This window comes from Mustela nivalis (genome assembly GCF_964662115.1).
Source record: "Mustela nivalis genome assembly, chromosome: 9".
In the NCBI taxonomy this organism is placed as follows: domain Eukaryota; kingdom Metazoa; phylum Chordata; class Mammalia; order Carnivora; family Mustelidae; genus Mustela; species Mustela nivalis.
The window spans coordinates 100,137,945-100,161,790 of record NC_139028.1 but is presented as its reverse complement, the minus strand read 5'-3'; the positions used below and the strand labels follow the sequence as shown (position 1 = coordinate 100,161,790).

The window sequence follows — 23,846 nt, the reverse complement described above, 5'->3', positions numbered from 1 at the left end:
AGAAAGTTCCAAGCCTAGAGAGTAATACAAGGTATTAGCAACCCAGGTTGGTCGCACCGGAAGAGGAACACATGAACCCCTCTCACCTCCACCCCCAGATGGAGGGTCACACCTCCACACAGCCTGCCCGGGATCCTGGCAGATAAAACCCGAGCCAACGTAAGCTCACGATCAGAAATGAGCACATGGTAAATGAGCCAGTCAGAAGAAACTACAAACAGCACACATTTTACCCCCAAGAACCACAGATCATTGGATTCTGAGAAATAAATATAAAATAAGTAAGTTTATGGTGCTCGAAGACTTGAAAGATGGAATGTCAACATAAGAAACAAACAAGATGATATTTTCTGAAAAGACCGAGGGAATTGAAAAAGCACTAAACACGAAAACCAGGGACTCGATGCCTGAGTTAAACAGTAGATGACACACGGTCGGCAAATTGGGATCTGGATCTGAACAGACTACCCAGAATGCAGACTGAGCGGAAAGCAAAGGATGGACGAGAATGCTGAGAGAGAGGGAGGAGGGAAGAGGAAAGGCCAGCGTACATCCCGGAGGAGGGAACAGAGAGAATGGAGAAGCAGCATCCAGGGAGAGAGTAGCTGAGAGTAGCTGTAACAGGTGGACAGTGAGACTGACGACTGACTTCTCAACAAGAATAAAAACAAAACACGGAAGGCCCAAGATCATCGTAAGAAGGCCAAGACAAGCTAGTAGTCAGTGTACAATTGTATACTTGGCAAAGCCATCTTTCAAGAATGAGAAATAGACATTTTCAGACAAATAAAAACAGAAAGAATTTACTATCAATAAACCTTTCCTAACCATTTCGGAAAGATGTACTTCAGGGAAAAAGAAGGTTAGAACCAGAAGAAAGGACAGAGATGAGGTACAAAAGGCAAACAATGAAACCAGTAAAACTCATGGGTAAATCAAGACAAATTCCAATTAAAACAAGAACAACAACAATAAACACTGACTGTACCAAACTATAAAAATAAACATGACAAATTTGGAGATTTAAAACTAAATGTTTATCCCCATGCTCCCTGCAGCATTATTTATGATAGCCGAGATGTGGAAGCAATCCAACAATAGATGAGTGGATAAAGAAAACAGGATATGTATACATACAATGGAATATTTCTTAAAACAAGTTGTTTGGGATTTTTTTTTTTAAGACTTACTTATTTATTTGCGGTGACTGTGTGGCTCAGTTGGTTAAACATCTGCCTTCAGCTCAGGTCATGATCTCAGGGTCCTGGGGTCGAGCCCCTCATCGGGCTCCTGGCTCAGCAGGGCACCTGCTTCTCCCTCTCTCACTCCCCCTACTTGTGCTCTCTCTCTGTCAAATAAATAAATAAAATAGTAAGTAAGTAAACAAATAAATAAATAAAATCTTAAAGATAAATATTTATTTATTTTAGCAAGAGTGAGAGAGTAGGGGTGAGGGGCAGAGGGAGAGGGAGACTCGTAAAGCAGGTTCCACACCCAGTGCGGAGCCCTACACCCCGGGGCTCAATCTCCTGACTCTGAGATCATGACCTGAGCCCAAACCAAGAGTCAGATACTTAACCAACTGTGCCACCCAGGTGCCCCCAACACCATGGAATATTATTCAGCCATAACCAGGAATGAAATCTTGCCACTTGGGACAATATAGATGGACATCAAGGATATCATGCTAAATAAGTCACAAAGAGAAAGACAAATACTAGGTGATCTCGCTTATATTAGAATCTAAAAACAAAAACAAATAAATTTTAGAAAAGTAAGCTTACAGATACAGGGCACAGATTGGCTATGCTGGAGGTGGGGGTGGGAGGTGAGAGAAATAGGTGAAGGGGGTGAAAGGTAAAAAAAATAAATAAGTTGGAAGAATTTTCCAGCGAATACCCACATATCTACTACCATCTCTACTATGCAATTAACATTTCGCGCTACTTATCACATATTGATCCAACCATTGTGGGCCCCTTCTTTTGCTGTATGCAGAATAAATTGCAGCTGTCAGTAGTTAACATCCGAATATTTTATCAAAGGCATGCCATTAACTACAGATCAATATTTTGCAGTTCCTTTCTTCTAATGAGGTAAACATTTTGCATTTTTTCTTTATATCAGGGAAAAACATTTTGCATTTTTTCTTTATACCAGTGAAAAACAATGGCTTTGGCAGGTGATGAGGAAAACAGAAAGGCAGAAGAAAGGAGCAAAAAATAATCATTTTCCCTTTATGCAAAAATCATAGCTCACATGTAAGCAAAAAAAAAAAAAAAACCCATTAAATTAGAAAGCAAATATACAATAGGAAGCATTAACAAAAGTAATAATTCATTGTAAAAAACTAATAAATCCAGAAAAATTGATAAAATCATTATAAAGCTGACTATTCACGACAAAAAAAAAAGTAGAACAGGGCAAAAGCTACAATATCAAGAATGAAAAAGTGGATATTACTACAAAGAAAAAGAGAGGAAGAATGTACTATTGATACCTAAAATGATGTCAATGAATCTCAAAACATTAAGTTGAACAAAATAGCCCAGACACAAAAGGGAAGAACTACATGGCTCCTTTGATTGGGAAATTGCTGCATGGAGAGCGAAACCAGAATCACAGTTGCCTACGGGTAGACTCAGAACCTTGGAACCTTGGAACCTTGGAACTCAGAACCCATACATAGATGGAGACACCGAAGTCATTGACTCTTACAATGAAGACATGTGCAGTTTGCTGTATGTAAAATTTACCTCCATGTTAAAAAATTAATAAAAGCCGTGTTCCAGCAGAAGTTCAAGAGATGCCTGAGACCAATACTAGACCAAAGGCTTGGTATCTGTAACTCTCCTTGGGATATAGCCTACATATTTTTTTTTAAATCTTCCAAAGTCCTTTATTGAGCTGACAAGGCTGGGAGTTGCCCTTGGGGTGGGGTCCCAGTTCCAGCCCGGAGTCTCCAGATCTATGGTGCCCCCGTTCCTGACTGGAGCACGTGGGTTCCTCTGAGAGGCTACTTGGTTGGCTCCTTCAGGAATTCCCAGCCCTCCTTGGAGTACTCCAACAGAGCTGACATTGCCATTATGATGCCTGAATTCCAGGACTCACAGATGCGAAAGCTAAGCTTTGGAGGGACTGGGAGCTGGGGTATCTTCAGACGGATCTGCTCACATGCCTACTGGCTGAACTGGTCCATGGCTGGGGAGACTACCATGACCTCCCTGGCATTCTGAAGGACAGCCCGACTCTTGTCACTAGGGTGATGGAGTCTAAGGAAACACAATGTTAGACATGAAACATCCCATTGATAGTTGCGTAGCAACTATCATGATATTAAATATGTTAGCATGAAAAGTAGAGGTTCTGTTTTGTCTAGTCTTCACCCTAACTGAGGTTGTCATGACCCTTCAAAGCAGTTTCTGGAGGAAGAAGGAAAAAACACGCTGGCAAACAGCCTAGGCATGAACTAAAGCACTCGTCGACAATGTCACAGGAGATGAATATAAAGCAGTTAAGAGTTAAATGCTCTCAGGTCATTTCCATGTTCTGGAGGAGGATGAAGAAAATGCTGAGTATGAATGTGAATGAGTTCAGAGTCTCTGGCAAAGTGCTCACTTGGAGAATATATAAAGAGCCCCTAGAAATGTGAGGCCTGACGAATATATATGTAATTTTTTTATATATATATGGAGGAATAAGTGACTGAAATAAGATGAAAAGGAAGCACCAGAAACCATATTCTCTTTCCTGTCTCTAGAAGCGCTTGGTGAGGAGGTGATGTGTGGAGCTTCTAGAATTGTACTGAGACCCTGAGGAAGGAAGCTCCAAGGGGAAAAGTCAACGGCACTAGGATGACAGACCAGACAGATGAAGAGAACCCGGGCTCCAAGCACCGCATTCTCCTGAGGGGCTGGATGACGGAGGGAAGGCCAGTTGGCCTCCTGGAAGAGGAGAGACATGAATGCTGAGGCATACCCTGGGGGTGTCTGCTCTCACCACCATGGTGCTGGGAGCTCGGAAGCCATCTTGCCACCCCCTGAACAGAGCAAGTTTGAAAAGGAAGGCAGAAGACAGAAGGCAGAGAGCAAGAGCACACATCCACTGCCATCATTTGAACTCCTGGCTAGAGCCCTGCCTGCAACATTGTTCCTTCCCCTTCCTACTTCATTCAATCAACCCACCCATCCTTTTGTTTAACTGGTTTTCGTCATTTGTAAATGAGAATCTTCAGTAATAGAAGGGCTTGGGGTCTTTCACTGATGGAAGAAGGGGAACATATTGTTTCCCTATGAAACACATTTCCCCCTGCAATTGATGATGATAGAGGTTTCCTGCAAAGACTCACAGAAATCACTAGGCCAAGCCTCTGATCACTTTGGGGCCCAAACCTGGCCCTGCATCTCCGGGCCATTGGGAAAGCAGCGTGAGCTCAGGAAACACACGGTGGGGGTTGTTGACCTATCACGTATACTTGGCTTTGCATGGTTCCCTGAGAGTCCTGGTGCAGGTAGCTATTCTGGGGAGCAGCCTCAGGGAACTGTGAGATTGGGAGTCCAAGAGAACAAAGAAATCCTGCGCAGCGGCGTGGTAAAGTGCAGGCTCCTGTCCTGGGCTCCCAGTGCTCCATCCCAGGGGTCTCTTTGAGGAGCCATGCGGCAGGTCACAATTGTCTACTGCGGCCACCTGCATGCAGAGGTATTAATCTGCGGCTTCCTGTGCCCCCTTGACCCAGTGATCACCCGAGAAGGGTTAACCCTCCTCGGCGTTCCCAGTTCACATGTCCCCGTGAGGCTGTCAGAGAAGCTTGGGACAGAAAGTGACATTCGGGCAGACCGGGGGACCCCAGGGGCGATGCTCACACACAGCTGGCTGGCCATCCTAAGGAGCAAAGCAGAAATGTGAGCCCACGGGGGACTGGAGATGGGTATGGAATATGCCAGACCCAGACTCTGCAGAGCGATACATATGGAGCACACCCTCCCAGCACGAGACAGCGGGGCTCCTAGGCCCCCCTTCTGCCGACTGAAACAGAGGAGCTCCATTCGGGCCCAATCCCCCGCTCAGTCTGCCTCTGCTGGGAAGGCAGCTGGACGCCCTCTAGAGAGCTAGGAGTCTTTCTTCGGAGAATTCTAAAAGGAGTGTATCACAGCGGTCCTTCCTTGAGGGGTCCCTGAACCCCAAGGGCAGCGCCATAAAACAGAGGTTTTTATGGCCTTTCTTACTCTGGCCCATAAAACCTGAAGGCTTCCCAGTGAGTCAACAAATCCCAGCAGCAGAGTTTCCTGGAAGTGGGAATAGAAAAGAGCGACAGCCAAAGGCACTGAACAATAATTGAAGGCACTGAAGGTGACAGCACAAAGCCAGGATCTCAGGACGGGAAAGGGTCAAAGCAGCCGCCAGCCCCTGGTTTGGCAGGGTACAAACAGCACAGGATTCCAACCAAACCCACCCAACTTTGAATCCCGGCTCTGATGCTGTCTGGCTCCGTGACCTTGAGAACGTCCTTCCAGCTCTCTGAGACGCATGGCCTCTTTTCCCAAGTGGAGGATAATAGGGTCAGTTTCCCTGGATTGTCAGAGTTGGAAATAATGCACAGAAATTATCAGCACGGTGCCTGGCGCATGGAAGTTATTCAGGAAAGATGGAGAAGGGATGAATAGATGAAAAGCAGAAAGGCAGAGAAAAGCGAATCCTGTATCAAATACTCTGGGTTTCAGAAAGCACACACGACGGCCCCGACATTCTCTTAAAACAGAAGCAAGGAAAGAGACCGCTTTTCTACCCCAGAGAAGAGTCCTCCGCACACAGCTTTAACGTCAGTCCAGAAAGCCCACTTGGGCTCCAAACTCAAGCTCCCCTGAGGATGGCTCAAGTGGCCCCTTGCCTGCTTAGGATGGAAGGGCCAGCCTGGGATCAAGTCCAGCCCTATGGTCCCCGCAGCAGTCATGGCTGGCTCACTCGGGTATGACATGGTTGGTGAAGGCAGTTCCTTGCCAGGAAGGAGGAGGCAGAGCAGCTCTTCCTGGTCGCCCCCCTGCGTCTTGTCTGTCGCCGCCCAAGTGGAGGCCTGTCCCAGGTCCCAGGTGTCCTGGGGGCCCACACACCCTCCCTGGGGAGAACGATTGGAACAGACAGAATTAACCCCTTCCTCCTGGGACTTGGGAACTATCGCTCCTGTTTATTTCCTGGGTGTGCTCTGTCTCTGTGCGCTGTTCTTCTGACTTGTTTCCCGGCAACAAAGGACGAAAGAGGGGGTCATCAAAAGAAGGTACATGTTGTTTTCTTTTCACATCCTCAGGGGGGCAAGGGCTTGTGGTCGGGAGCAGTCACGACTCCTCCATTCTGTAAATTATTCACAACACGGGGGAGATGAAGCACGAGAGACTGTGGACTCTGAGAAGCAAACTGAGGGTTTTGGAGGCGGGGGGGATGGGGTGAGCCCGGTGGTGGGTATTGTGGAGGGCCCGAATTGCATGGAGCACTGGGTGTGCTGCATAAACAATGAATCCTGGAACACTGAAAGGAAAAAAATAAAGTTTTTTAAAAAATTACTCACAACAGAGGCTCCTAGTTTCTTCCAGTTCTGTTTAATAGAGGGGGAGGGGCCGAGGCACAGCATGGCTGGAGGAGCCTATCCCATGCCCTGAGAGGGGCCAGGAATGGTTCTTCTTTGAGGGTGAGGTCACGCTGGGCTCCCTCCTGACAAAAGGCCCAGCTGCCGTGGGTCTCCGCAGCCCCAGTCGGCTCAGATTGGCGGTGGCTGCCAGGCCCTGCTGTCACCAGGCCCTGCTGTCACCAGGCGATGACCAGCTCACCTGCGCTGACTCCTTGGCTCCTGGGTCTGACAGGAAGAGGGCTCTTCTGCCACCCGGGATTTGCCCTCCAGCACCTGCCGGACCCTCTGCATCCCTGGGAAGGAGAAGGGACAGCCCCTTGGCACTGGCGGCTCGGTCGGCAGGACGGGCCAGCTGAGGCTGCTGGAGCCACAGGTGGGACGAGAAGCGGGAGGGCAGAGTGAAGGGTGCGGCGAGGAGGGGAGGTCGCTTACCCAGCCGAAGCCGGTGGGCCTTGTCCGAGAAGACCAAGCGGAACCAGCCGGGCTCTTTACACTCAAAGGTCTGGCCACAGGACAGCAGCACCTTGTTGTCCAAAAATTGGCGCCAAAGCAGCATTTCTGCCTTAAAGGTGGCCTCGGGCAGGAACTGGGAGGGTGGCAGGGGCTCAGGTAGGAGAGGAGACACCCCTGCCCCTCACCTGCCGGAGAGAGGCTTCAACTACCCGCCCCCCCACCCCGCACCCATGCAGCCCCACCTGTGTTACCTTCCTCAGGTCAACCCAGATGAAGAAGCCTGCCCCGCGGCTCAGGAACGGGATGCCCAGGGCCCGGAGCTCTCCTGCCACATAGGCGTGGGCAGCCTTGAGCCGGGCATGGTTCTCCGGTAAGTACACCTGGTTGATCCAGTCTGTTTGGGGGAAAAGAGAAACAAACAAAGAAATCTCTCACCAACCCTCCAGGCTGCCCCACGAATCTAAATGCTGACAAAAGAAAGGCCATGAGCTGCCAAGATCCTTTCTCCAGCTGTGGGCGGGGGCCACAGGAATAGTCCCTGTTGGTAGAAAGCACTGGAAATCCAGGTAGCTGGCCTCACAGCTGCCAGCCCTGCAGACACAGGGTCCCCCGGGGTGCAGATCCTAGCAGAAGGTCCCCTCCCACACAGATGATTCTGAGCCCCAGAGGCTGCTGTTCAGATCCCAGCCTGGCCTCTGACAAGAGGTGGGGCCTGGGGCAACTTCACCTCCCCATCCTCAGCTTTTTATTAACTTTCTTTGGTGTCCCATTTGATGAGGGTTTTCAATCGTTTTTAAACAATTTATTTATTTATTTATTTTCTGAGAGTGAGAGAAAGCGAGAGCTATAGAGCAAGCATGCAGACGGGGCAAAGGGAACAGGGGACAGAGAATCTCAAGCAGGTTCCACACCCAGCGCGGAGCCCAATGCGGGGCTCAACCTCACAACCCTGAGATTGTGACCGGAGCTGAAACCAAGAGTTTGATGCTTAACTGACGGCGCCACCCAGGCACCCCACCCCCTTTTGATGAGTTTTAACACAGGTGTCTATCTGTGTAACCCACCACCTGCCGGCAGGACACCGAACAGTTCCCTGACCCCAAAGAGCACCCTCGTGCTGTTCATAGTCCCGACACTTCCCTGCCCCCGACAACCACTGGTCTGTCAGTTCTCTGTCACCTGGTCTTGCCTCTTCTACAGTGTCACAGAAGTAGAATCATACAGTCATGTCACCCTTGGAGACTGGCCCCCTTCACACAGCACAATGCCCTTGAGCTTACTGTGGACTGCCCTGGACCTCACCGCGGAGCCCTCCTCCATTGGACAGATGTGCCCCACTTTGTTCCCTCCTTCCCCCACGGAAGGACATTTGGAGTGATTGTGAACAAAGCAGCTATAAATTTTCACATGGAGGGTTTTGTGCGACCATGAGGATAAAGAGCTTAGGAGTGGGATTGTGGGGCCACGTGGTAAGTGTGGGTTTAACTCGGCAAGCAACTTGGCTCTCCAAAGTGGCCACAACACCTTCCATCCGCGAGCAGTGTGAGAGTTGCTGCTCCACGTCCTCACCAGCATGTGATGGGGTCGTTTTAGATTTTGGCTGTTCTAGCAGGTGTATAATCATTTCCACATCTATAAAATACCAGGGGAAAGGCAGGAAATGTCTGCATCCTAGGATTCTGGGAAATAAGGTGATGCAATGAGAACATCTAGCAGGGCCCACTACAAGGTGGCAATTATAGATCCCCTTTGCTATCTAGACCCACTAGCTGAGATCCTCGTAGGCAGAGATACTCTCGTTATAACTGTTTTCCCTTTGTTGCTTCTACTTTCTCTTTTTTCAAGGGCTCACAGCTAATAATGATGAGTTCACGTTGACCAAGTGCCTATGATATACCAGGTGCTATTCGAATTGATAAATCACACGAACTTAGGTTTGGGGAAGTGAAGTAGTGTGCCACATGGTCAGGAAGTGACGGAGTGGGCTATGAACCAGTCGTGGCCCTGGGTTCTCGAACACCACCCCAAATTCTTCTCATGCAAGAAGCACCCTTGATCCATTCCCAACTGACTATAACCTCTCCACCCCCCATTCTCAAATGACCAGGCCCAGACAGTCACCACGGTCCCGAAGCAGCTGTGCCATCTGGTACTGGACCAAACCACTGAGACCATGATAGCGGCAGAGGGAAGCCACCGCAGTGGCCACGTCCCGGTTTTCCGTGTAGAGCGTGCCGAAGCGGAGCCCAGACATCCCAAAGTCCTGCAGAGAAAGGCACCCTGGGCAGTGGCCAGCCCTCCACCAAGGAAGCTGGTTCCACCCACCTCTCTGCCCTCCCACTTCCGTGACACCCCCGAGGCCAGCCAGGAACCTACCTTGCTGGTCGCCCACATCACGTGGGTCCTCTGGGGGTCAGGCAGCCTGCAGAGAATACAGGTGGGGACAGAGGCAACACAGATCCACAAAAGCTCATACACATTTGGATGAATTTAGTTCTGTGTCTGTGTGAAGCCCTGGTTTCACCTTTTTGAATCATCAATTCCTACACATCCTTTAGCGTCAGGGTCAGCAAAATACAGCCTGCAGGCTAAACCCAGCCCACAGCCTGTTTTTTGTAAATAAAGCTTTACTGGAACACAGCCATGCTTTTTCATGTACATAATGTCTATAGCTGCTTTCATGCCATATGGCAGAGTTGAATGAGAGACCATAGGCCTGTAAAGCCTAAAACTATTCGACATCTAATCCAAAAATACTTCCTGATCCCTGATCTAGAGCTCAGCTCAAGTTCTGCTTCCTCAAACAGACCTTCTCTGACCACTCCCAGTAGCCTGGGCCCACTGGGGACCCCAAGCAGATCCCCTCATGCCTCCCCAGACTTCTCCTTTTTAGCACTTGTCACAGCCACAATCAAATGACTGTGTATTTCGCCACTAAAATGTTTTTTCTGGGGGCACCTGGCTGGCTCAGTCGGTTGAGCATCCAACTCTTGGTCGAGGCTTAGGTCATGATCTCACAGTCGTGGGATTGAGCCCCACATCGGGCTCTGCCCTCAGCATGAGTCTGCTTAAGGCTCTCTCTCCCTCTCCTTCCTGCATGTGTGGAGTCTTTCATTTACTTCAACTAAATGAAATCTCCAAAATGTTTTTTTCTGGCTAGAAATAAAAGTTCCGCTTGAGAGGGGCCTACGTCTTTCTCGGTCCCTGTTATATCCCAGCACCAAGCAGGGTCTGGCACAGCGGAGGTGACAAGTCGTTCATTTTCTGCGCCTCACTGTCCTACTCCATAAACAAACAGGAGTCGCAACCGTGCGCTTGGCAGAGCCTCGTGAGGACCCGCTGAGAGAACCAATGGAAAGGATTTCACGGGGTCCAAAGTTCTGAACACATACCAGGAACAGTTAGAGTCTCTCAATGCCGCATGTATAGACTCTGTGGGTGATCTGGTCTGAGAGTCTCCAAAACTCTTTCAGCCCAGATTCTTGGTTCAGGCTAAATCTAGTGAAAAAGCCCCAACAGCTAGAAGTGCTTGGCACGCGGCTGGGGCTGCAGGATGGGCGGAGTGAGCGAGCGAGCGGGTGGATGGATGGACGCAGCTGAAGCCACTCTGGAGCTGAGCGGACGGCACAGGGGGCCAGCTCCCACCCTCGCAGCCCCTCCACCCCCAGGAAGCCTACGGCCCAGCCCCTCTCTGGAGCTCTCAGAAACCCTGATGTAGCCCAGCCCTCCCATCTTCTCCTCACGGGGTCTGGGGACAGTGGGATCAGATCAGTGGGATGGAAGGAAGCTGCCCTGGGACAGGTCACGTCACGTGGGCAGGGCCACCAGGGGCCGGAGGACCGGGGGCTGGCAGAGCTGGCCCTGTGGCTGTGGGCAGGGCAGCCTTACCCTTCCAGGCTCAGGACGCTGCGGTAGGCCGCCGGCTTCTCGAACACGGACAGCATGTAGACCTCATCCACCATCACGTGCAGCTCATGCCTGAAGGGGCAGGGCCGGGGAGGAGATGGCTTAGTCTGCAGGTCAAATAGGTCCCCTGCGGTGGGGAAGCAATGACTCAGAAACCCAGTGGACCATGGTCGGGCCCAGGGCTGCCAAACTTTGTTCCAGAAACACCTTTCCCTGTGTCTAATGCTCCACACAGGAAGCTCTGTACGCCGCTGACGGCTTCTGAAGCACTTCAGAGGAGAGGCAAAGGCCTCGGGCACGTCCGCAAAAGAAGGGCCCAACTGAGAGCAAACCAGGTTTGTACAGACAGATCCAGATTCGAATAATCAGGCTCCACTCCTCACTCGAGGGCTCGGCAACCTGGGGACCATGACCACATGATGACTAATAGGGTGACTGGGCGGAGTGCATGAGATACAGCCCGTGAAGAGCTTAGCAGGGCCCCTGGCCCCTGGGGGGCACAATGTAGGACAGCTGCTGTCCTAGAAAGAAAGAGGGAGAGAGAGCCCTAGTACCCCCATAAACCCTGCCCCCCGACCCCAGTGCTGGGGAAGGGCCAAAGCGGGTGGGGGCCCACAGAAGAGTGAACAGGGTAGAAGAGTCCATACCAAGGCCCGCGCCCATAGCCCAATCTGCCAGGATGTTTTTGTGGGTGACTGTGGGATGCCTCACCTCTTGGCAAATTCCAGGTAGTCCCGCAGCTCTCCTGGGGAGTAGATGTCGCCCAGAGGGTTGTGGGGGTTGATGAGGATGAGACCTTTGACCTTCACACCCTGAAAGCACCAGTGGGGCAGGAAACACTCAGCTCCTCCCGAAGGCCAGAGCCACACGCTCCCACTGAATGGGGCCGGCGGCTGGGTGGGATCCGGGGGAGCTGGGATGGGAACGTGTTCAGGACCCAGCGTGAAGCAGGTGAGGGCAGAGAATTACGAATCTGCAGCAGATGGCATACGTGCAAACGTGTCAGCCAGGAAAGAAAACAGAGGCAGAGAACAAAGCCCAGAGGCAAGAGGCCCAAATGCCAGTGAAGGCTGCCTCTGTTGGCAGAACAATGGGCGGGGGTTTGCACTCTCAGATTCCTACAGGAGGCATGTGTGACCGTACTGGCCACAAACTGGAAAGGAACCACGGGAGAAGTAACCCTTATCTCTGCCTTTCTTCAGAAGATCCCCTCAAAGAGGGATGCGACAGGGGAATCAGGTCCTCGGATCACCAGGGAGACTGCTGAACGGCACACCACTAAGCTCTACACTCGACTCCCTGACCGAAGTCAGTTGGAGCAGGGGTAGGGGCGTTCATCGAGTTCCCACAGGTCTCAGAATCTTTCTCTAGTGGGAAGACCCTCCACTGGTAGGCTCCTAATGGACCCCCAGAATGGTTCCCTGGGGCCATCTGACACCCCAACCCCACCACGGAGTGCTAACCCCACACCCAGGATGAGATCAGCCACCAGAAGCCTGTGCCCTGCCCAGACCCACCCCTCCCAGCCTTGGGTTTGATTGGACCCCCAGACCTCAGAATTGGCTCGCTGCAAGGCCATCTCCAGCTTCTTCACGGTGAGCTGGAATGGACGTGTGTCCAGCCCAGTGACCTGGAAAAAGAGGGAGAAAAGCCACGGGCCCAGTTCAGTGATTCCCCCGAATCTGAGCTTCTGGGGCCTCTCCTAACAGTCATCTCTAGCCTCCTTGGAACAGTCTCTGAAAAAACCCCGGCAGGGTCCCTCCCCTCATTGTCGGCCATGCCATCACATCAGGGACAGCTCAGCACTCTCAGTCGGGAAGAGGCCCCAGAGACCCTCTGATCGGGGTTCAAGAAGTTACACGCTGAGGTCTGCTCTGTCCCCTCCTCACCCCACTATTTTGATGGAGTGTCCTTGCGGCTGCCCTTGGCTTCTACTCTGAGCCACAGATCCCAGAGCCAGGACCTGGGGAGCCCCAGGGAAACCCAGGTATGGACCACCGTGGGCAACAGAGGGCTCTACCCTCCTTGCAGCCGTGACGCTGGCATGGACTCCCTCCCACGTCTGCCCTCAAACTCACAGAGAGGAAGAACTCTTACCTCACTGTCCAGATAGACACATACCAGCCGGACACTGCCATAGAGATAGACGTGCTGTGTGATGGCCCCATAGTAAGGTGCAGGGATCAGGAATGCTTCTGAGGGAAGGAATGGTTCAGGGCCTGTCATCCTCCGGCCAGATCACCCCAGGCCCCCGTCACCCACAGGCTCCACTCTGCCTCCCCAGACTTCCATGTCTTTGGGGGAACCCCAGGCGTACACTCCGACTCTCAACTTCCAAGCTCTAACACCTGGATCCACTGAGATGAGCCCCTTCTCTGATCATCAGTAGCTGACATTTACTGAACACTTACTACGTGCTGGGAACTGGGCTAAACATACATTTGTGTGTCATCTCATTTGGTCCTCACAGTAGCTCTGTGACGTCAGTACTCCTGTCACCCTCACTCTCCCGATGAGGACACTGAACCTCGGAGGGTCCCTCTGAAGCACCCCATGTGCTGGCTCACTCCAAGGACAGACCAGGATCCAGGGAGTTGAAGCTGCGGGGTGATCTGGGCTGGACAGATGGACAAACGGGACAGCAGGCAGAACTGCCCAGAGAGAGAGAGAGTGTGTTCAGGACGAGCGGGTTCTCCCTCCCTGGAGACATTCAAACACAAGGCTGAGGCCATCTGGTGGGGAAGCACGTCGTGTGGAACATTCTAGCTATGAATGGGGGAGTACTGATGACCTCCAAGGTCTACCCTGAGGCAGAGGCAGGTGTCCCTCCAGTTCTGAAGGGGATGTGTGGGCAAGCCGCCCTCCCTTCCCCCGGCCCACCCCACTCACAGCTCCGGAAGGGGCAGCTTTGTCCTACATGTTCCTTAGCCCAGCCACGGGGAGTGGACCGGAGGGAAACGAGGGACCCGAGGGAGCCAAGGCACTGGCTGGCCAGAAACCCGGCACAGGCTCTCTCTCACGACTTGCTCCAGGAAGCACAGATGCCCGTGAGGCGAGCACCTACACCTGAGCAGAAAGGTCATGAGCGGGTGGAGTTGAGGACGGTCCAGAGAGAGGTTCACAGATACAGAGGGGAGGAGGAGGGAACTGCCTACCCCTGTGAGAGGTGGACAGTGTGACACTGACCCCGTTCTTGGCTGTTGGAGAACAGGTAGGAAATCGCCTATCCTATCCTTGTGATGAATCTTCTTCTTATGGTTCAAATCCTGGGTCCTATCTCTGTATGTGAATTTGACAAATCACGTAAGCCCCTGTGCCCTAATGTCCTCATCTGGGACGTGGGGACGGCACAGAACCCACCTCAGAGGCGAGAAGTGAGGATTAAACAGGCCTATGTGTAAAGCCTTAGGCTGTGCCCGCAACATAACACACGGTCAGTAATTATCACCCAGAATCCCTGTTAGCGAAGCTGACGTGAGGGGGCCTCTGTTGTGGTGACAAGGAGCCCTGATCGGGACCTGCTTTCAGATCCACTGTGGATCCTGAGGAACGCTGCTGGCTGCCTACTCACCAGCCATTCCAATTTTCTGGCTAATAGAGCACCAGATTTCCCAGAAATGACCAGCAATAAGTCTGAGGAAACCGGGCCTTCTGCCAGCCCCTAGGGAGGAACCGTGTTTGGTTGAAGTCAACCAAACTTATCCCCTCTGCCTGGGGCTGCTCTGAGAATGGGTTTGTGCAGCAGTGCTGGCCACTAAGACATAAGGGGAGCTCCGCTGGGACTTTCTTTGGGAAAGAGTATCTCCCCTGCCCCCTCCCAATAAAACAAAGACACAGGCAAGGCACAACCTTTCCCTTTCTCCCTTCCTTCTGGACCCACTGACAGCCAGCACATGAAAGGAAAAACCAAGGTCATCACAGAGACAAGCCCCAAACCCCAGCATCATGTTGACCTCCTCGGAAACTATGGACATCGGGGTATCTTGACCGGACATCCGGTCAAGCCCCTTGTTAAGCCCCCTGAAGCTGCATCGTTGGCTATGGCCAAAGGCATTCTGACACAGGCCACAAAGACAGGCAACTGTGGGCACTGCAGGCATAGGGCAGCCCCCAAAGCTGAGCAGGCCATGGGTCACTTACCCCCTGCCTCACACAGCACCGTGGCCAGAGCAGAGAAGAGAGAGGCACAGCCATTCAGGACAACCACCTGCAGGTGACACATCCATGTTGACAAAGATGAGTACCCATCCAGGCGGGAGCAAGGACCTACAGCTGTACCCAGGCTAGCAGGGAAGGGGGGCCCGGTCCCAACTTGGTGCCCTCTGTGGCTCGGTCACAGCAAAGCCACCAGAGGAAGCCAAAGGCCTCTCCTGACTGACAGCCAAGTGCCTGTGTTGCTTATCCTTTGGGCCCCTCTCTGGATCAACAGAACAAGAAGAGGGAGCGGGTCACTCAGAGAGTCTTGCCTGAAGGTACGGAGGCAAGGAGGGAGCACTGAACAAACTGGAGCAGAAACTGTAACCAAATTATGTCCTCAATATTTAGAATGAGGAAGACAAAGGGCAGGGGTGCTCCTAATTCTACCTGGAAACAGCCCAAAATCGAGTGGAAGGCAGATCCCACGCCCACCCTACCCTTGCCCAGTCAAAATTGGGGGAGGTGGGTAGAAGAACAGGGGAGAGCAGAGGAGGGGGCAACTCACATTGTCTGGTTTAAGGGGGTTGGGGCTCTTGCAGTAGAAAGACAGGAATCTGGCCACTTCCTCCCGGAGGCTAGAGATCAGACCGAGAGATGATCAGTGTTTGCCAGAGGATCCCCAGCCCACGGTCTGTCCCAGAGCTCCCCCGGTGAATCTTCACACAGCCGCCACCACCCTTCTCTGGTTTCCCACTCAGTCAGCGGGATCGGCGTGGCCTCCACGTCGCAGGGCCTACCAGTCCCCTGCCCCATCACTACCCACACATGGACACTTGCATTCTCTGTAGTTCTAGGACACCCGACCCCCTTAATCTGCTGGCCTCAGGGATATGAAAAGTAACACTCCGCCTACACATAGATCTAGCTAGTAACAGTAATGCTATCATAATGGTAACTATCGTCAGAGTCATGGTTGGACCATTTCCATCATGCAGGAATTACGTGGGGAATTTTACTCATTTAATCTTTATAACAATCCTAAGATGCTGTTATTATTCCCATTTTACAGATAAAGAAACTGAGGCTTGAAGGAGATAAGTCACTTGCTGGTAAGTGCAGAGCCCACACTCAGTGGGCTGTCTCCAGGGCCCACCATCCTCATTACCTAGGAACGAACACTTTGGAATCCAGTCCTGCTTGGCCACGAAGCCCCTGGGACAGCAGCCGCCCCCAGCAAGTGCTCACTAAGTACCAGCTCCAATTAGCATTATTTAACTCGCTCCATCGGACCAGGAGGAAAATGCCCCCACCAGCAGCCCCTGAAGATGATCCTGCTTCCTCTAAAACTACTGTGAGAGCAGGGAGAAGGACTCCATGCCTGAAGGCCCTCCGCCTGCCTCAGACCCATGGAAGCAAGTGAGGGAGCTCCCAAGCTGTGGTGAGACCCGCAGAGGCCCTAGTACCCCACAAACACTCCAGGAAACCCCATGATTGCCAGACCTCCAGGATGGCCCTCGGCCCAAGGCAGGCTTTCTCCACCTGGCACAGTCACATCCGGGGAGGGATAATTCTTTGTTGTGGGGGCTGGCCACTACCCAGTAAATGCCTGAAGAGCCCCTTCCCAGCTGGGACAAGCAAAAGTGTCTCTAGATGTCCTATGTCCCCTGGGAGCAAGACCACCTCCTGGGCTGGGAACCACCGGCCCGCGGCAGCTACTTACAACAGGTGTCCCCTCCAGTCGGGGTACTGCAGCAGGGACGGCTCCACCCGCAGCATGTCGCTCTGACTCAGCTGGGGACAGAGGGAAGGGCGGGTTGAGCACCATACACCCTCGTGGTGACCGCCGGCGCGGCACTTCCACCCACATCCACACGGCCCCCACCACGAAAGCCTGGGCTTGGTCTGCTCATCAGAGAAATGAGGGGAGAGGCAGCACAGGCACAGCCTTCTCCTGCCCGTTTTGCAGAGGAGGAAACCGAGGCTCCAGAAAGTGAGGTGACTCGTCCAATGTCACAGAGCTAGCAAGTGGCAGAGCCGAGGCAAAACCCTCGGCTCTGCCATTTGCTAGAAGAAGGTCGGACTCCTAATCCAGTGCTCTTTTTACAACACTGCCATCTAAGAAACCCAGAGGAGTGGGGGCACCTGGGTGGCTCAGTCGGTTAAGCATCTGACTCTTGATTTCCACTTGCATCATGATCTTAGGGTTGTGAGTTCGAGCCCCATGTCGGGCTCCCTGCTCAGCCGGGAGTCTGCTTGAGATTCGCCCTCTCTATCTCTGCCCCTCCCCGTGTTTGCATGTGCGTGTGCTCTCAAATAAATAAAGAAATCTCTTGAATAAATAAATACATAAATAACCCAGAGGGGTGAATTGGTAGAAGCAGTGATAGGAGACTATGCTACTCAGCTGCTCCCTGGGGTGACAGAAGGGGTCCCAGAATTGGGTGCCATCCCCTCGGAGTTTGCTCCAACTTCTGGAGGGACTCGAGTCATTGTGTTCCCATGGGCTCAGCTCAACTTTACGCTTTGGAAAGTGTGGCCTTTTTCCACCACCCCCACCCTGACCAGGCACTGGGTTAGTAACTCCCAGGGCATCACAGACACAATGTCAAAGAAAGGCAGAAGTCTTAGGGAGTGGACCAAAAGAAGAAGGGCAGTCAACCACTTGTATATGACTCCAACCCTTCCCGTCTGTCCTGCCGCCCAGAGAGCCACACCGTCCAGTGGGAAGGCCACAGCCACGTGTGCCCCTTGAGCACCTTGAATGCGACTGGTCGGAACTAAGACCCACTGGATTTGAAAAATGTGATATGAAAACAGTATGTAACATATCTTAATTTTTTAGATTGATTACATGTTGAAACAGTCCTATTTTCAATAGATGGAGGTAAATAAAATACATTAATTACTAAGATGAATTTACCAGTTTCTTTTTACTTATCTAATAGAAAATTTTAAATTACATACATGGCTCACATTTTACTTCTGTTGGACAGTACAGCAGGGAACTGGCTGGATAGGACAGGCATCTTGAGCCCCCTTCCTACACCCCTCTCCCCTTGGGTCTTGGATTTGTCACCCTCAGAAATAAGTTCCCTTGGGGTGTGCATCCCAAACTTGGAGTCTGTGGCCCTGGGAGACACATCTATCAGGCATTTTCAGTGGTTTGCTAGAAATGGCTCGGACCAGCTCAAAAAATCTGTTTATTACATTTCCAGGAATTTTACATGCTGTGTTTAAAAAAAAAAACCATTAAAAAAATTAAATTATGTCAATGTATAAATAAGTAAATTACATTAAAAACAAATGTAGTAACTAAAATATCACTGCTTCTGATTATGTTACTACATTTTGTTTAGATTTTATTTATTTCTCAGAGAAAGAGAGAGCATATGCACAAGCAGGGGGAGCGGCAGGCACTGAGCAGGGAGCCCAATGCGGGACTCTATCCTAGGACCCTGGGATCAGGAGCTGAGCAGAGGGCAAACGCTTAATGGACTGAGCCACGCAGGCATCCCTATGTTACTACATGTCTATGTGTATTCTTTTTTTTTTTTAAAGATTTTATTTATTTATTTGACAGAGAGAGATCACAAGTAGACAGAGAGGCAGGCAGAGAGAGAGGAGGAAGCAGGCTCCCCGCTGAGCCTGCCCAATGTGGGACTCGATCCCAGGACCCTGAGATCATGACCTGAGCTGAAGGCAGCAGCTTAACCCAGTGAGCCACCCAGGCGCCCCATGTCTATATGTATTCTTGAAGTTATTTCCATCTTTGCGTCTGCATGGAGGGGACACTACAAACCTTTTTCCCAACTCTGTGTGCAAGGACGTCACATCCGTGGCTTGAAATCCGCCGGGAGTATTTACACTATGAGAATTGGCAAAATCTACAAATCAGAGTCCTCCCTACCCCAGAGGCAGTTGTTAAATGCTGACCACACCCCACTGAGTGTCCCCTCACCACCGCCATCCTGCTGGGATAGCAGGACCCAGCCAGCAGGAGGGACTGAGTATGGGAAGAGGTAAAGCAGGACCAGAATAGGGAAGTTTCTGGCCCAAGATCACAGAGAAAGTTGTCCCTGAGGCAGATCTGGAACCGGGGTGAGAGGACTCTCAGGCCAGCGCTGCAGAGGCAAGGGGCAGACTCTGGTCAGGGAAGCCTTCCAGGAAGTCCAAGAGCAGACAGGCCCTGGGAGCTGCGGATGGCTCCCAGACATGTACGGGACTTACCCGCCTGGAGAGCAGGTCAAAGCAGAGTTTGTTTTCACTGGTGCCCAAATTAATGATGCCCTGGAGAGAGAGACAGGGAGGCAGAGTGAGCATAGCCAAGCGGTCCCAAAGGGAAGGCCTGAAATGCACACGGAGGCAGAAAAGCAAAGCAGGAACGATCGCACCCTCCCAAACCCCCTTCCTTAGCCTTGTTGAGCCCCACCTCCTCTCAGCAACCTGGTCCATCTTCCCATTTCTAAAGCTCTGTTCAAAGGCCATCTCCTCCAGGAAACCTCCCCAGAACCCCCACTAGAAAGGATCTTTCCTTCTTCTGGAACACAAAACTCATGGTCTGTCCCCCTGTAGAGCACTGCTCACTCTCTGCCCGGGTCACAAGGACAGACAGACATGCTTTGTGTCCCCCACTGGATGGGAAGGTCCCCGAAGGGGATGCATGCCCGAGAAACCATCACTTAGTAGGACCCGATACATGTTTGTGGTACAAAACAAGGTACAAAGTAAAGCAGTGCTCCGGGAGGACCAGGAACAAGGATACATGCGGAGCAGGAAGGGCTCTGGGACTGCAGAAATGGTCCCCTGGGAGACCGTGTGCAACCACACACCACCTTGATCCCACCCCATGAGGCACCCACTCCTAGGAGCGAGAGTGGTGAAGGCACAACTCAAGCTGCCCATAGAGTCCCCAGGGAGACTCATGCTCTCTAACCCCTGACCCCTGTGGTATTGGGACAATGAGGAAGGAGGCAGGATATGGAAGCCAAGCTTGAATGAACCAGTGTTCTGACCAATAAAAGGCATGGCTCCTTTACTCACTGAGGAACAGAGCAGTAGGCTCCTCTGCTCACAGCTAATCTGTCCACAAATCCTGTCGCTCCTACCTTCAAAATACGTGTTCAGGGGCACCTGGGTGGCTCAGTGGGTTAAAGCCTCTGCCTTTGGCTCAGGTCATGATCCCAGGGTCCTGGGATCATGCTCCGCATCGGGCTCTCTGCTCAGTGAGGAGCCTGCTCCCCCCTCCCCCGCCTGCCTCTCTGCCTACTTGTGATCTCTGTCAAAATAAAATCTTAAAAAAAAAAAAAATGTACAGCCCAACCTCATCTCACCTCCACGGTGAAGACCCCTGTCGAGCCGCCAGAGCTTCTTGTCTCCCTTCTTGCAATGGCTTCCCTTCTCCCTTGCCGGCCTACACTCACCCTGACCTCCACACAGCAGCCTAAGCCCCAGGCCTCTTCTGAAAGCCAAAATCAGATCATACTGCTCCTCCTCCCAACGCCTTCCACTGTGCTGTGTCCCAAACCAGAAGCCTGTCTGCGTCCCATAATGCCCACACTCTTCATCTCCAGGCCACCACCTGATCTCTCTGACCTCGTCCCCCGCCAGTCGAGGGTCTTCACTCCAGCCGTCGTGGCCCCGTGCTGTCCCTTGAACTCATCAAGCACAGATTCACCCTGGAGCCTTTGCACTGGCTGTTCCCTCCACCTGGAACATTCCCTGCCCCAGGTATCTGCAGGGCTCCCTGGGAGAGGCAGCCTCCAAGATGGCTCCCAGGGAGCATCCCCACCTCCTGGTATCCACACCCTTGTGTAATCCCTTCCCCGTGAGTGTGGGTCGGACCTACTGACCCACTCCTGACAAACAAGATATGCAGATGGGATATCTTGCAAGAATAGGTTATAAAGCCCCTGGCTTCCATCCTGGGTACTCATGGTGTCTCCTTCTCTCTCAGAGCGCCTGCCCCGGGAAGCCAGCTGCCATGTCACATAGCAGTCTGTGGAGATTCCCATGTGACGAGGGACTGGAGCCTTCCAACACGCACACCAACAAGCCTGGAAGCAATCCTCTCCCAGCCCCCGACCACGTCAAGCCTAAGATGAGACCACAACCATGGCTTCAATGCAGGTTCACAGATGATTCGGAGCCTATGGCACCCACCCAGAGCCTGAACCCCAGAAATTATGAAATGCATTTGTTAAACTGCTGAAATCTGAGGTAATTTGTTACAAGCACCAGGTAACTAATATAATCCTTTGTTTTCCTCAGGTCTCCACTCGAATTGTCACCTTAGGAAAGTGGCCCTCTGTGACCACCTTACATAAAACAGCAACATCCCCAGACCACCTCATCATTCTCTATCCTCTTTACTCTGCTTTATTTTCTCTATAGCACTTATTATCATTATAGGGATTTTTTTTTTTCTGTTCCCCATCTGCCTCCCCTTCTAGAACAAAAACTCCACAAAGGCAGGAACTTTGCTTTTGCTCACAGTTGCAACCCCAGCATCTAGAACAACTTCTTGGTCAAGGCAGAGCATCCCACCCTGCAGTCTTTCCTTGGGCTCCAGTGGGCACGGGGGTCTCACTCACACTGGGGTTCTTATCTTCATCATACTCGTCCATGTGGTAGGTCCTGTAGCCCTCCTCTGCCGAGTCCCAGAACCACTTAATGACTCTTCCTCTCGAGGACAGGCAGGAGCTGTCCGAGGACAACATGGCAGTGGGACCACTCGCTCCACAGTCCTCTGGCAGCTTCCGGTCTGGTTTTCTGGAGCATTCTCTTTCCAGATCATCCCCAGAGTTACTGTCCAGATCCTGGATGGAGGTTGGGCCCGGGCAGGTGGCAGGTGCCCTGGATTCCTTCTGAGGCAGAGTGAACATCTGCAAAAGGACAAAAGTATTCAGGGCCCAAATTCAGCATTCAGAAACGCAGCAGAACTGAACTGGGAGTCTAGCGGTCCTTCCCATTCTTGGCTCCCCCTTCCCTTATGTCTATATATTCACCATTTCCTATGTCCCTTACTAGTTGTAACCATAAGTCCAACGGCTTCAGCAAGTAAATCCTGTTAAAGATCTCTTCAGGGCCAGGGGCTAGGCTTGCTACTTTTATATGGGGTAACATATAGCTGCTTTCCCTTGTTTTACATTTATGGGACTTTTTCATTCTGCAGCCTGCGGAGCCGCCAGCGTTCTTTTTCCATTCTTGCTGACCTCAATTTCAAAACACCAGGGGGAAAATGTTCCGACTTAAGCAAATAGAGCCCAGAGACCCAGGGGTCTTGCAGTGATTGCTGTCAACAGGGCTAAAGGGCCCGAGATTACTTGGTGATCGAGGGAGGGTCGGGGCCAAGAGGAGGATGACTGAGGGTCTCCCAAGGGCAGGCACCCTGCAGAGCTCCAGGGCCTGGCAAAGCACAGGTGCCAGGAGAGGGTGGTCTCCTGCCCGCGGCTGTGAGCTCCTCCGCTTTCCAAGCCAGCTTTGCCATCTGCGGAGGCGTGTAAAACCGCAGGGCAGCGTGTAAAACCGCAGGGCAGCAGGGAGGCTATGAACGGAGGAGCTACCTAGAACTAAATGCCGGCTCGTGGCTCAAGTTCGGTAAAATAGGTTATCATCGCTCCTCGCCGAATTCCCGGTCGGTCCAGAAGCAAGCCCGCATACCCAGTGCCGGGGGACAGCCAGCGGCCCCGACCCCCGGGGCGTCCCCGCGGGTAAACACGGTTCCCCGAAGCACCCCTTCCCCCGCTCCACGTGCCAGGCTCTCCCGGCGCTCACCTCGCTCCCCACCCCCGGCGGCGCGGGCCGGCGGCCGGGTAGAGCAGCGGGAGCGACGCCGGGCTGGAGCGCAGGGCCCGGGTTCCTGCGCTGGGACGAGACCTCGGCGGGCGGCTGAGCCTCGCGAGACGACACGTCTGAGGTTCGCGGACAAGGAAGTGTGCGCCGGGCCGGGGACTGCGAGACGCAAGCGGCGACTCCTGCGGGCGATCCCCGAGCCCGCGCCGAGGGAGGCCCCGCTCCGCTGCTGGGCAATACGCGATCGCAGCCCCGGGCGGCGCGGGGGAGGCAGCACCGGCGCTGCTGAATCGGGCGCCCTGGTCGCTTCCGCCGCCCGGACCCGCCCTCCGGCTTCCCAGACACCCAGGCGTGCCCCGCGTGCTGCAGGGTTCCCTGACCCCCCGGGGGTCCGGACCCCCCCCCCCCACGCCTCCGCCCCCATCCTTCCCGGTGCCGACCCCGGCCCGCGCACAGCAGAAGCCGAGAGGACCACCGCGGGGAAGAGTCAGGCCACGGTTCTGGGTCTCTGCTGGCACCAGACGACGCCTCCCTCTGCCTCCTGGGCCTCAGTTTCCCAGTTTGGAAGCAGTTAGAGTCTCGGAGGTTACTTGTCAAACGTACTCCTGCTTGCACCCATGGAGAAGCCTTTCGGGGTTAAAGCGAGGGCATCCTTAAAACATCCTTCCCCTGTGAGAATTTTTACAGTGGCATTTAAAATTCTCCTCCTTTCGCTCGTTGGGACCTTTGTTGAACTCTTCCACCGACCCCTACACGTCCTGGGGCATCAGCAGTGAGTTAGGGTACCCAGGCCCCAGCCTGCGCCGAGCCTTGAGTGGAACAAACAAGCAGGATCCCTCAGGACAAGTATGGCTGGGAACCACTCCACTGCTTGTCTTCTCGGTGGCCTTGCCAGGAACATGGTGACCTTAAGCAGCTCTCATGACTTTGTTGGTCCCCT

General features: G+C 52.6%; 1 protein-coding gene across 2 annotated transcripts; it reads right to left on the bottom strand.

The window, feature by feature from the left end:
• Positions 1–1,717: 1,717 nt before the first annotated feature.
• On the bottom strand, positions 1,718–23,274 carry ACCS (1-aminocyclopropane-1-carboxylate synthase homolog (inactive)). Of its 2 annotated transcripts, none has more exons than XM_082684036.1 (16): positions 22,889–23,274; positions 21,706–21,996; positions 19,343–19,402; positions 16,836–16,906; positions 15,681–15,750; positions 15,119–15,185; positions 13,076–13,173; positions 12,531–12,608; positions 11,690–11,790; positions 10,961–11,050; positions 9,449–9,494; positions 9,194–9,335; positions 7,324–7,466; positions 7,052–7,205; positions 6,819–6,912; positions 1,718–6,519 (listed from the first exon to the last, which is right to left on the bottom strand). In XM_082684036.1, the coding sequence occupies exons 2-16, from the start codon at positions 21,994–21,996 to the stop codon at positions 6,357–6,359; spliced, it is 1,668 nt and encodes a 555-aa protein (XP_082540162.1). In that variant the 5' UTR covers positions 22,889–23,274; the 3' UTR covers positions 1,718–6,356. The 2 variants fall into 2 exon arrangements, with proteins under 2 accessions (XP_082540162.1, XP_082540163.1); XM_082684037.1 differs by having other exon boundaries at positions 5,252–6,345; positions 22,889–23,268.
• Between the last annotated feature and the right edge of the window lie 572 nt (positions 23,275–23,846).

Coding starts and splice junctions, on each gene's coding strand:
- ACCS (XM_082684036.1), bottom strand. CDS start 21,996: ATGTTCACTCTGCCTCAGAAGGAATCCAGGGCACCTGCCACCTGCCCG. Junction 7,467..9,193: donor ACAGCTGCTTCGGGACCGTG/GTGACTGTCTGG, acceptor TCCCCCAAACAG/ACTGGATCAACCAGGTGTAC. Junction 7,206..7,323: donor TCTGGGTTGACCTGAGGAAG/GTAACACAGGTG, acceptor CCACCCTCCCAG/TTCCTGCCCGAGGCCACCTT.